The sequence below is a fragment of the Cicer arietinum genome, chromosome 3 (genome assembly GCF_000331145.2).
Source record: "Cicer arietinum cultivar CDC Frontier isolate Library 1 chromosome 3, Cicar.CDCFrontier_v2.0, whole genome shotgun sequence".
NCBI lineage: Eukaryota > Viridiplantae > Streptophyta > Magnoliopsida > Fabales > Fabaceae > Cicer > Cicer arietinum.
The window spans coordinates 33,019,654-33,032,989 of NC_021162.2; the positions used below are offsets into that span (position 1 = coordinate 33,019,654).

Below are 13,336 nucleotides of genomic sequence, written 5' to 3' on the forward strand. Positions count from 1 at the left end.
CAATTGATGACCACATGAATTTTCATTTGTTTTTCGCATCGTTATAGATCTAGGATGGCCCAACAGGTAATGCCAAACAACAAACTTATTATCATTTGTAAGTTTATGATTTATAATTACATAGCTTCAATTGTACTAATATAAGCATAGTAAAAAAAACAGGTAGCTTTTTTAAATACACATGTTTTATCCAAATCACGTTTTTGTGATACAAAGGTATTTAGTACCTTTATTTCTTGTCTCAATATGATATCATCCATTTAGACATATATCCTTGAAACTTAATAAATTTATATGAGACTTTGAGGAATATAATTTATTCTCAATATGCAACTTGTTCCCCATATATAATGCCACACTAGCTCTTTCAAAGCCTTCAGTAGTGTCAGATATGGTACTAACATCGATTTATTGCTTTACTAAATAAGTGAAATATTTTTTATTCATGAGAATTTTGTAGGTAGTTGAATTATCAGTGAAATACATATCTCTATTATTGATGTTAGTTTCAACACTCATTCTATCCAGAAATGTAATAGTAGATAAACAAGAAGTATAAGAATAAATTTAAAACAATAAGAAAATAATTATTTAAACAACAAATAAATATAAAAAATTTATTATCATCAAAGTACACTTAAAGATTATTATTATTATTATTATTATTATTATTATTATTATTATTACTATTATTATTATTATTACTATTATTATTATTATTACTATTATTATTATTATTACTATTATTATTATTATTACTATTATTATTATTTTATTATTATTATTTTTATTATTATTATTATTACTATTATTATTATTATTACTATTATTATTATTATTACTATTATTATTATTATTACTATTATTATTATTATTACTATTATTATTATTATTATTATTATTATTATTATTATTATTATTATTATTATTATTATTATTATTATTATTATTATTATTATACAAGTACAATACACTTAAAGTATGAAACATAATGCAAGAAAAATCTGTAACTATTATGGATTTCTATAATAACATTTCCATCTTTCTATTGTGTTGTTTGAGCTTTGTCAATTTCAAGGGCTTGAATGTAATCTAAACAAAACAAAAAAACAAAGACAAAACATTAGTCATGACACACTAAACAATAATTTGGACATTGAAATTCCAATTAAATTTTCTCGTTAATGGTATATTATAGATCGAACCATCTATTCCGTGGATACATATATGACACACTTTGGAGGCAAAATGTCCCTATTTACCATGATGAAGTTTGTTCTTAACATACTTTAACCTCATAACATAAGAGTCTTATTCTTAATATACTTTAACCTCATAATAAAACAGTCCTCTCAAAATATTTTTAAGATTTTATTTTAAGAATATGCAAGACATGCTATTTGTTCTATCAAAAGGGATCTTTTCAAAAGAAACAAACATCGTGAAGGAAAAACTAATAGGAATAATTCAATCCAATGATAAAACTTTTTAATCTTTCTACGCTTATACTCAAAAAGTATTAATGGACGATTTTCAAACTACAATGTACTAAAATTGTATTTTAAAAATATGATCCCAAATCAATCCTATATCTGAGCAAGATAAAACAAATATTCCATAGAATGTTGGTTATAGTTTTGAATTTGAATGAGTACATGAGTTAATAGGCTGATAAACAATAAAGAATTCAAGACACCATAAACACCAAAACAAATGACATTTTTTTTCTTCATTAAAATATGAGTTGATTTTTATAATGCTCTTGACGTACAAGAACCTACTAAAATCAAAGCATGCCTATATCAATAATTAGCAATACTTAAGTAAGAACCAATATTATCTCAATAAGTAGCATTACTTAAGTAAGAACCAATATTATCTCAAGTCGTTAGAGCTTCGTGGTGATAATGTATTAGAAATAACTTAAAAGAGAGAAAAATAAGAATATACAAGATTGAAACTTTTGTATTATGCTATTCTAAAATGTGTCTTTACATAACAAAGTAAGTTCTATTTATGAGATACATATAGATAAATAAAAGAATAGAGTTAAAGACATCAATTGATTCATCCACTAATGAAAATTGTGAGAATTAAAGTTATAGAAATATGAAAAACCAAAAGATGGACATCACTGGAAAAATATGATTCATAATAAAATGGTTGAAAGAAATAATGATAATTAAGTTTCAATAATATTTTTTTACTTCAACTTTAACTATAAGGTCAAATTTGTTTTAAAATCATCCCTCATGTTAGTGACAGTTATAAAATGGTGATAAAAAGAGAAACAATAAAAGTAAAAAAGGCAACGTGCATAAACAAAAATAAAAAAATAAAAACTTAAAGAAACAAAAATATATATATATATATACATATATATTTATTTAATTTTCGCAGTTATCACTTTTTTTTTTCGTCACAATTTTTTTTCTTCATCTTACAATTTTTTTAATGTTCCTTAAAGTCACGAAAGAGTATATATCATTTTAAAATAAATTTAAACTCAGAATTAAAGTTGAAAACAAATTTACACAAATATAAAATAAAAAGAGCGACCAAAGATATATTTATGACCAATAATCAAAAAATGGCTAAAATTCCATGGTGGTGCAGCGCGAACAATATATATCTCCTCCAATATGAAGGATAGAAATTGGCATTTGCAATAGCCATGCCAACCTCCATTTCAAATTTACTTCCTTTGTCACACTCCAAAACCTTTACCGTTTCCCACACTCACAAATCCCAAACCTACATCTTCAACCACAACAACAAACCCCACACCCGTTTTCTCTTCTCCTTCTCCAAATCAGGTCGATCCAAAATCTGCAACCTTAAAACCCGTTGCGTTTCAGATGACGTCCCTAGGTTCCATAAACGGGTCGGGTTATTGGCATCAGTTTTACCTGGAGGCGATTGGTGGACATTGCCGAACCACCGGGAAGACGAAGCGGAACCTACGGCTGCGATTGTCGCTCTCCGACGAATGTGGGAGTTGGTTGCCGATGAGCGATGGGTTGTGACTGTGGCGTTCGGGTCCCTTGTCATTGCTGCTGTGAGTGTTTCTTGATTAGTTATACTTGGTAGACCCTTCGCTTATGCAAGAATTCTTTCTAACTTCCGTTGTCCCTGTAAATTTTTTCACCTATAGGATTTTACATACGGTTTGTCAGTCACAAAAGTCGGATTATAGACTTTAACTATAATTACTTTTAAATTTATTTAGATAAATGAATGTGATTTGTGAGTGTAAAACTTTTCAGGTCGTGTATAAAAATTAATCTCTACTTTGAATCACGTTGGTACACCCCTCCAAATAGACGTGTTTGTGTGCGACACCTATAAGACACATGTCAGACATTCTAGTGAGGTAGTCCTTAGAACACTATTTTTTTCTATAACAATTCAAAACAATGAACTTTTACAAGTAATATAATAAGAGTTTAATTTTCATAAATTGTCTTGTGTAAAATGTTTTATGCACATTTTCACACACACATACACGATCTTCATAACTTCATCTTCTCTAATCTTGAAGGATGAAATTTTGTAGATCAGGGACCATGACTGCACAATTAATACTTTCAGGGAACAATCTGCACAATTAATCACGATTTTCATAACTTCATTTTTTGGGTTTTTTTTCTTTCTAATGAAGTCTGGTTATTGCAATTTGGGTAACAATGGTTTTTCTGTTCTCTATCTTTGTACATGAAATACTTTAGGCCACGTGTTTACCTCTATACAGGCCTAAGCCCTTATAGTTGTCAACCAACTTAAGCTTTTTTTTATAGAGGCAAACAAATGTATAGTATCTATATATATTTAAAAATTTTAAAAAGTGTAATTCTAAAAAAACAACAATAATGATAATGTTGTATTATTTATTTTTACTTAAGGCTTACATTGTAAGCCTAAAAGATTTTTAGATGGCCTAAAATATATTAGATGCAGAAAATTTAAGATAGAATTTTTATATATTAATTGAATCTTTGACAAAATGAATTGATGATTCAGATTACAGCCACAGGGATTAATAGTATGCTTATCCTTCATTCATTTGGGGCCAATCCTGCACCCATTCTTAACTAATTCTAAGGCAGTAAAAACTGCCAGGAACTAAACAAACCACCCAGGGCTTATATAACATTTTAACAGAAACTAACTGGTGCTTGTGTGGCACATATGCAAGTTGTCATCACTTAGGGACCGCAAACCCTGAGATAACTAGCTCAAATACTCACAAAACCTGACCTCTTTAGCTTAATGGACTTTTTAAAAAGCCTAAAATGCCTTAGTTTAGATTATATTGTTGTTGGGATTAATGTTAGTATTGAGAGTTGTAGCAATTAGATTCATGTACATAGGTTAGCCATGTACCTAGGCTCTGGGAATACCACTGCTTTCATAAAATGATGACTGGTGCTTCATGATATATGCGTAGCACTGTAGCTTCATCATATTTCTTATATTTTATTTCACTGTATTAATTTTCAATATTAATTGCCAATCATTTTTTGTATCTGCTGCTGCAGATTTCCGAAATCACTATGCCAAGTATATTAGCAGCGTCAATATTTTCAGCACAGAGTGGTGAGAATGCGGCATTCTCAAGGAATGCAATGTTTTTGGTTCTACTATGTTTTACTTCAGGAATATGCAGGTAATTTGTATAGAGCTTAATTTCTTTGTCTAACCTATTTTTAGCCACTTTTTTTCAAAAGCTATGATTATTATTAAAAGGGTTATCCAAGGTACAAAACCAAAATTTACTCTATGCTAATCAAAAATCTTGTCCTAAAAAAAGGAGCTTATACTAAAGTAACCAGGCCGCCACACAGTTTAAAAGTAGGAGGCTACTAATCTCGATACTCTCAAAACACACGACCCGTGTGCTAGGTGAAAAAACCTTTTGTAAAATTCCTTATTGTCTATATTAGTTTCACTATTGTCCAAACAAGGAGTGCTTGCCTCAAAATTAATTTCCTCTTGGTATTATGATCTATTTGTTATATATTTTAGTATTAAGATTCAGTGTGTGGTTATTTGATTCTCTCATTTGAATGTCAGTGGTTTGCGAAGTGGCTGCTTTGGAATTTTGAATGTAACCTTGGTGAGTGGTTTTTGATCTCACCTACTTTCAATTGATGTTTTGAATGCCTCAGCTTTTGTATGCTAGAGTTTTTTATCCCACCTGTGCCATTGCTTTGTATCATTGTGAATTTTATGCTGGACAATGTAGTCATTGGAGTCTAGGATGATTTCAGGATAGCGTTTTACAACAAATAAAAGTGCCCTTCTATAGTTCACTTACAATTCTTATTCTAGTAGTATAAGATTTTCCCCTCTAAACTCCAATACAGATTATTGTTTTTTCTTGTAACTTGTAAGTACTATTAGTGTTGTTTAATAGAGAGCACATCATCCAATTCTCCATATCATTTTTCAGGTAAAGCGTCTACGAGAAAACTTGTATATAGCCATTCTTTTTCAGGTATATGTTTTACACAGCGAAAATATCCTGGGATAACTAAGGTGTTTTTGAACATATTTTGGTTTTTTATTAGTATTGCTTCTCTGCTTTTCTTTTCTTATGGTTACCCTAGGCTTGTATTATGTAGGACATATCCTATTTTGATAAAGAAAAAGTTGGTACATTGACAAGCAGGATCACAGCAGATTGTCAACGGCTTTCAAATATTATAGGAAATGATCTTCAGTTGATATTGCGCAACACATTGCAGGTCTTAATTTTTCCATATTAATCTTCTGACTAAATTTGATGGCAGTACTTTTCTCCTCGTTACCTGTTCTTTTCTTTGATATCTAGGGAACAGGAGCTATAATTAATTTAGTGGCTTTATCTTGGCCTCTAGCAGTATCTGCATTGATGATTTGTTCTGTATTATCTGCAATTTTCCTGGTTTATGGCAGGTAATCATTGATAACTATTCTTGATTTATTTCATTTGGTTCTCTCTTTTTGTTTTGCCTTCTTGTTAAGAGGATAACTTAGACTCTATTCTCGTTGTACTCATGTTTTTTTTTTATCTTGATAATTCTTCTGTATTCCCTTTCTTCAAAAAAAATTCTTCTCTGTTCCCTACCTTAAAAAAATGTTTTATTGAATTTATCATAAGCCTAAATTTTCTTTCATTATTTTCATTTTTACAAAGATGCATCCAACATCATGTGGACTAGTTATGTTATTTCAATTTATTCTGATCTATGCTTAATTTTATTATGATTTCCTTCCCCTTTGATTGACTTCCTAGTTGGTCTTTCTAAATTTTTAGATAATGTATCCTTCTTGTTTTTGTTTGCTTATTAAAATTATATAAACTGAGATAGTGTAATGAAGTTATGCCAGTAACTACTCACGTAAGCATGAACATGATGTTTGTCTCAGTTTGGAGTTTTTCATTCATTCTTCATGTTTATTTTAATCTTGTATTTGCATGGGATAGTAATTGTAATGGCAATAATAAAGTGATGGGGCTGCAAACAAGAATTGGGGTTCCAATGGACAGTTAGTGCATACACTATCTGAGCCCAACGAGTTACAGGTTTATGTTAGGAGGAATAGAAGGGTCCAGAAGCAGTCTGCTGATGTGGCAGAGGATGAAGGGGCGTGAAATGAGTGAAATGCGTGATATCTTTTAGAATCGGAAAGTTGTGATGCACCTCTCAGTGGGAGCCTTGCTATGTGGCAGTAGGATCATCCTATTGAACTTTACTCATCTTGTCTCATAAATAATACTCATGTTTACTTCTTAATTGCTTAGTTGCTATTCTATTAGTCTGTCTTTGAACTGGTTTAGTATCACAAACTAAACGACTTTAGCTTTTTCTAGACCATCGTATTTATGATGAAGGGTTTTATCTGTCACACTTAAAAGGTAATAAATATGTTTTTCTTTTGGAAATATTGCTTGTGATTAGAAAATATAGCTTCAAATCTTGTTAGAAACTGGTATTTAAGAGACTTATGGATAGAATGATAAACTGAATATTATTATTGATATAACAATTCTATAGGAAATTACACTTGCTGCAATAGGAATAATAAACTGCTAATAACCAACATAATCCTTTAGGAATTAGAGAGCCTAGTATTTCCCAAACAAACCCAACATTTAAAATACCCAATCCCTATCCCTTCCCACTAAAATGGCAGATTTTTTACACAACCCAGATTTTTTATGCCAAAAGTTGTTCCACGCGCACTCATTTGCCTTCAAGACCCTCCGTGTTCAATCCATGGGCCGCCGCCAACAGCCTAGAGCTTAGGCGTGTCTATTCGCCTTTCAACACAATGTTTCAGTCGTCTAGATTGGGTTTTCTTTCATGTTTTCCATATCTGCCCTTACTTTCCAATTTTGATCAACGAAAAATATGCGTCATTGTTCAAACAACCATTGTCTCTCCTGTTTTGGATGCATTTTCTCACTCCGTTGATCGATCATGGCTTTGTTTCATTAGAGTCGCGTTGCTTCTTTTTTGGTGTTTGTCATGCAATTTAGTTCTTACAAGTAGATTATAACAGTGACTTCTATTCCCACCGTCGATCATTCTGATGGTGTTCCTTTTCCTACATATGAATCATATTAGTGATGACTTCTTTTTCCATTGATGGTCATTTTGACAGTGTCTTTTATTTTCATGACTCACACTTTAGCATGACAATTTGTCCCAGATGCACTGGCCCCATCTTTGTCCCAGATGTACTGGCCTTGCCTTTCTCTCCTTGAATCATGCCGCTCTCTCCTTGAAGTATATTCTAGTTTAAATATTTTTAGTCTCCGATATTATTGGTTTGAAGCTTCCAAATGCAGTTTTTTTAGAAGAACATACCTTGCTTTATTCAATTGCTTGCCATGAATTTCTCTCATGCAAATGATCATTCTAGCTATCTGGCTAGGCTATATTTATAGCAATTCTCTCGGGCTTCACTTGCATCCCTGAGTTGCCTTTCCATCCTTTTTTTATTTTACAGAGCAACACATTATTTTCTTGTAATAGGCTAAAGGTTAGTAAGCTTTAGCTTGAGGGGGAGTGTTAGAATATTAGAAAATATCTTATAATATCTTTTATATTACATTATAGTATCTTGAGTTATTTTCTATGATCAATTTATAATCATAGAAATATCTTAGAATATCTCTTATTATTATTATGATTTGTTTCTAATTTAGGATTGAGTCTATGTTTCTCTATAAATAGAGATTAGTATTGAGTCTTTTGTAATCAAATTAACATAAAACTATTATCAATAATATTCAAACCCTTATTATTTTCTCTTCTCCTTTTCTCTAAAATCCCACAACTTCAACAATTATTATAGAGCAGTTATGGCCAGTTAGTGCAAGTTATTTTGTGAAAATGTAGTTATTAAGTTAGTTATTTATTGTGTGTGAATAAAAGGGAAATTGCATGCTGTTTTGGGGTAGGTAGAAAAACAGAAAAGTGGTCTTTGGATGGGTCAGACCCAGCTCTTGAATTCTTGGAAGGGAGAGACCTAAGACTCTCGAATTTCTTGGGAACCCATTGGGTAATCCTATTCTATCATCAATAAAAGTCAATTATTACCACTCAATCTCTATGTTTGGTACCGGTTTCTATCACATATCTCTTATCTTATTCTCTGGCAATGCTGATTGTCTAAAGCTTGAATTTTTTGTTTATATAGGTATCAAAGAAAAGCAGCAGAGTTAACCCAAGATTTCACGGCTTGTGCCAATGAAGTATACACAGTCTACTGGTAGACACTGTTTCTGAAATATTGACCATTGTCTTATTTTAACTATTAATATCTTTTGTATTACAGGTAGCTCAGGAGACACTTTGTTTGATAAGAACTGTCCGAGTGTATGGAACCGGAAAAGAAGAATTTGAAAGGTAATTCGTTTTGTTCATTCCCTTATTATATAATTATAGACAAAATTGCATCTGTTGTACTTTAAGTTATGCGTTTGTACTAAATAGGTGCTTTAAGTTCAGTTATGTGTTTGTCCTAAATAGGTACTTTAAGTTCAGTTATGTTGCGTAATTACCTTACCCTTTTTAATAAGCTCCTCATTTAGTTGATTAAGCGGGTTAAAATTTCTGAGTCACTTTGTCGAACTCACTTACATTCCCATCCTTCTTCCATTATTTCTTCCCGTTTTAAGCAAGACATTGTCAAAGAGAGTTCTCAACAGTTGCCAAATAGCTGAAGACTAGATTGCTGATGTACATACAAAGCCTATGTAGAAACTCAGATTTGGCATCCTTAGTGAGGAGAGAACTCAGAGTGTTCCGCAGCAGCATTCAACTACCCTTTGTCGGGGTAATGTTAGAGTATGTATGTGTACAGTTTCTGTTGTGCTGTATCATTACTAATATGGCTTATGTAAAACTGGTTGTACGGTAACTGAGTCTCTACAGACTATTGCACTCTAGAAATATGGGTCTCTCTGAACCTTTAACATCGAAAATCATTTTATACATTTTAGTGATGTTATAATATGTCTAAATACCTTTTTTTTTCAAAAGATATCCGTAAATACAAATTTAATTACTATAGGTATTGTTAAATATTATAATGTAAATATTATATTGGCTAAATTACATTCGTGGTCCCTTAACTTAATTTCAGGTAACGTTTTAGTCCTTTATCTTTTTTTTTCCCGACTTGGTCCTTTATTTTAATTTTAAGTAACAATTTGATATTTTATGTTTTAAAATTTCAACAATGATATCATTTTTTATACAAAAATTCAAAATAAATTTCAATCAAAACTCATAAATTTAATTATATTCTTCAATATAATACAAATTTCATCAATTTCGTAACGCAAATCTTCAAATAAACTCATATTTTTATACTTTATTTGATATTTTTAGGAATAAAGGACTAAATCGGGAAAAAAAAAGATAAAGGACTAAAACGTTACCTGAAATTAAGTTAAAGGACCACAAATGTAATTTAGCCTATTATATTATAGTAGATGGGCTGTAAGTATTCTGGCCTGTTAGTATTACTGTAAATTAGGGTTGTTTAATACCCTTTGTCTATATAAAGAAATTCCGCTGTGTAGTTGAAACACACGGGTTATTCACAATATGTCTCTCAATACTCCTTATATTCAACATGGTATTTAGAGCCAACTAAGAGACAATCCTAATCGTCAACTACCTGGTCGACCCACTGTCTCCGGTGAATATTTTTTCGGCAAACCGTGTTCTCAACTCCGATTTGCCCCCCCTCTGCCGTTGATACGCTGATTCCTCAATTTTTGTTCAGCCGTTTACGCTCTACTATCGCTGCCGTCACTGTTTCTGACGAGTTTTCTCGAAGAACGACCACTTCATCAGCGTCGTACACCCCAGATCGGCCAAACCCTTCCGCCGCGCCTTCAGAAACCTGCTCACGCGCCCTCACGCGCCGCCTGCACACCCCGCACGTGAGATCCACGCGCTGCCACTGCCACCGCGCGTGACGGCGCGTCCAGCGGCCTTTCACGGTGCCGCTTCTTCCACCGCACTCGCCTCGGCCCCCTGCTTCCATATCTGCCCTCAGTTTTTAGTTTCGAGTTACGGATATACGAGTTTCAGTTCAAACAACCCCTGTTTTCCCGGTTCCGACGCGTTTTCTGACAATCTGTGCTGACCATGGCGTCCCAGTCTGAAACAAAGAGCATATTCACCAACTACATCACTTCTCCTCTCTCTGTTGAAAAATTGAATGGATCAAATTATGATAGTTGGACTGCCGACATCAAACTGTGGCTACGTGGTCAAGGTTACGAGGATCATCTCACCCAAAACCTTGAAAAGGTGAGTGTGACTGAAACATCCAAATGGAGTCAGATCGATGCTCAGTTGTGTAGTGTCATTAAGTCTACACTTCATCCAGATGTTAAACCGATTTTCCGTCCGCATCTCACGTGTGAATCGATTTGGAGTCAAGCAAATGCACTCTATACTAACGACACACAACGTCTCTATGGAGTTTGTCACCGCTTGTTGAATATCATTACTCCGAAGTCACTCGATGACTCTATTTCTGCATATCTTGGCACCGTTAATAGTGCACTTCATGACTTTAATGAGCTTCTCCCTCCTGCTGCAAGTAATCCAGCTGAACAGAAGAAGGAGTTGGATCAACGCAGCACCTTCTTCATGCTTCTTGCACTCTATGGCCTACCCCAGGAGTACTCTGCAACCCGTGATCAAATTTTGGGGTCTGTTACTGTTCCGGATATGTCTACTACTTCAGCGATCCTCCTTCGAGTACCAGCAAAACATCCAGTTGAGCAGTCTATTACTTCCATTTCGGGTGACACTGCTGCCCTTGCATCTCAGGGACATAATCAACATCGTTCTCGTGGAGGACCATCCAACTCTAAGCCTCGTCCCAAGTGTGAGCATTGTCATCGGGTTGTACAGACTATTGATCGCTGTTGGAAGTTGCATGGTAAGCCTTCGCCTTCGATAAATGCAACTCAGCTTGATCCTTCTGCAACTATTCAGACTACACCATCTCCACGAGGCTCCCCAGCAAACTATGAAGATTTTCTCCGATGGGTTCAGAGTCATCCGAGCTCTAGTTCTCCTACTTCGGTTGCACACACTGGTAACTCATCCGTTTACCTCTCTCACTCATCTTCTCTCGGCCCTTGGTTTCTTGATTCTGGTGCGTCTGATCATGTTATTGGTAATAAAGGTCTCTTTTCTTCACTCTCTACATCTGGTTTTTTACCTACTATAACTTCTGCCAATGGTACTCAAACCCGGTCTCAAGGAGTTGACACTGTCCACATCCTCCCTTCCATCTCAGTTGCATCTGTTCTCTATGTACCTGGATGCCCCTTTAATTTACTTTCAGTTAGTCGATTGACTCGGTCTCATAGTTGTATTATTACTTTCACTAATGATAATGTTACCTTGCAGGACCGAAATTTGGGACAGACGATTGGCGTCGGATGTGAGTCAGAAGGCCTCTATTACCTTTCTACATCTTCCAAGACGTGCTCTGCCACAGAGTCCCCTCATACTATCCATGCTCAGCTAGGACACCCAAGTCTTACCAAACTACAAAAACTGGTGCCTAGTTTGTCTAAGTTGTCTAATTTACATTGTGAGTCGTGTCAGTTAGGGAAACACACCCGTAGTAATTTTCCCGATCGAGTCAATAAAAGAGTATCCTCTCCCTTTGCTTTGGTTCACTCTGATGTTTGGGGTCCCTCTTGTATTGTGTCTACTTTAGAGTCTAAGTATTTTGTTACTTTTATTGATGATTATTCTCGTTGTACGTGGTTATTTTTAATGAAAAAAAGAACTGAATTGTTTTCCATCTTTGAGCAATTTTATCAAGAAATAAAAACCTAATTTGAAATTTCCATTCGTACTTTAAGAAGTGATAATGCTCAGGAATATTTGTCTCATCAATTTCAGAATTTTGTGGCTTCCAACGGTATTTTACACCAAACATCATGTCCTCATACACCTCAGCAAAACGGGGTAGCCGAACGCAAAAATCGGCATCTCATTGAAACCACACGAACCTTACTTCTCCATGGCAATGTTCCATTCCGTTTTTGGGGGGATGCAGTCTTAACGGCATGCTACCTTATCAATCGTATGCCATCTTCTGTCCTTGATGGCAATATCCCCCATTCGGTCCTCTTTCCCCATACACCTCTTCACCCACTACCACCTCGTGTCTTTGGGTCCACATGTTTTGTTCACAATTTATCCCCCGGTTTGGACAAATTGTCAGCTCGGTCACTCAAGTGTGTCTTTCTCGGTTATCATCGGTGCCAAAAGGGCTATCGTTGTTATTCTCCCACACTACACCGCTACGTTACATCAGCCGATGTTACCTTTTTCGAGTCTGTACAATATTTTAAACCTACCCATATAACTACTGAGCCCTATCAGGACATTACTCCCTAACCTCCTCAAGTAGTTATACCTCTCCCACCCACTCATATTCCTATCGAACTTGCCGAGTCTAACCCTCAACCTCCTCGACCACTACAAACATATCAGCGTTGTCGCTTACTCTCTGTTGTGCCTGTTCCTGTTCCCACTACAGACTCTCCTCCGACGCCAACTCCGGATCCGGCCCTGCCACTTGAGCCTGACCTTCCCATTGCTCTTCGTAAGGATATTCGCACCACCCGTAATCCATCTCCTCATTATATTGATTTGTGTTATCATTGTCTTTCTCCTTTACATTACACTTGCTTGTCCACCTTGTCTTCTGTTTCTATTCCTAAAACTACAAGTGAAACATTATCCCACCCTGAATGGAGGCAAGCAATGCTTGATGAGATGTGTGCTCTACA

General features: G+C 34.4%; 1 protein-coding gene across 7 annotated transcripts in view; it reads left to right on the top strand.

Annotated features, from left to right (window-relative positions):
- Positions 1–2,586: 2,586 nt before the first annotated feature.
- Positions 2,587–13,336, top strand: part of LOC101499558 (ABC transporter B family member 26, chloroplastic-like) — a 30,743-nt gene continuing 19,993 nt past the window's right edge. Inside the window, exons 1-9 of one of the 7 annotated variants that reach the window (XM_073366109.1) lie at positions 2,923–3,058; positions 3,267–3,373; positions 4,539–4,666; positions 5,074–5,116; positions 5,453–5,497; positions 5,625–5,747; positions 5,834–5,937; positions 8,692–8,746; positions 8,830–8,900. In XM_073366109.1, coding sequence (XP_073222210.1) covers positions 4,554–4,666; positions 5,074–5,116; positions 5,453–5,497; positions 5,625–5,747; positions 5,834–5,937; positions 8,692–8,746; positions 8,830–8,900 — 554 coding nt within the window. In that variant the 5' untranslated portion in view covers positions 2,923–3,058; positions 3,267–3,373; positions 4,539–4,553. Of the gene's footprint in view, positions 3,059–3,266; positions 3,374–4,113; positions 4,371–4,424; positions 4,452–4,538; positions 4,667–5,073; positions 5,117–5,452; positions 5,498–5,624; positions 5,748–5,833; positions 5,938–8,691; positions 8,747–8,829; positions 8,901–13,336 lie in introns of those variants that run through there. The other 6 variants (XM_073366105.1, XM_004513960.4, XM_073366110.1 and 3 more) reach the window with 6 other exon arrangements.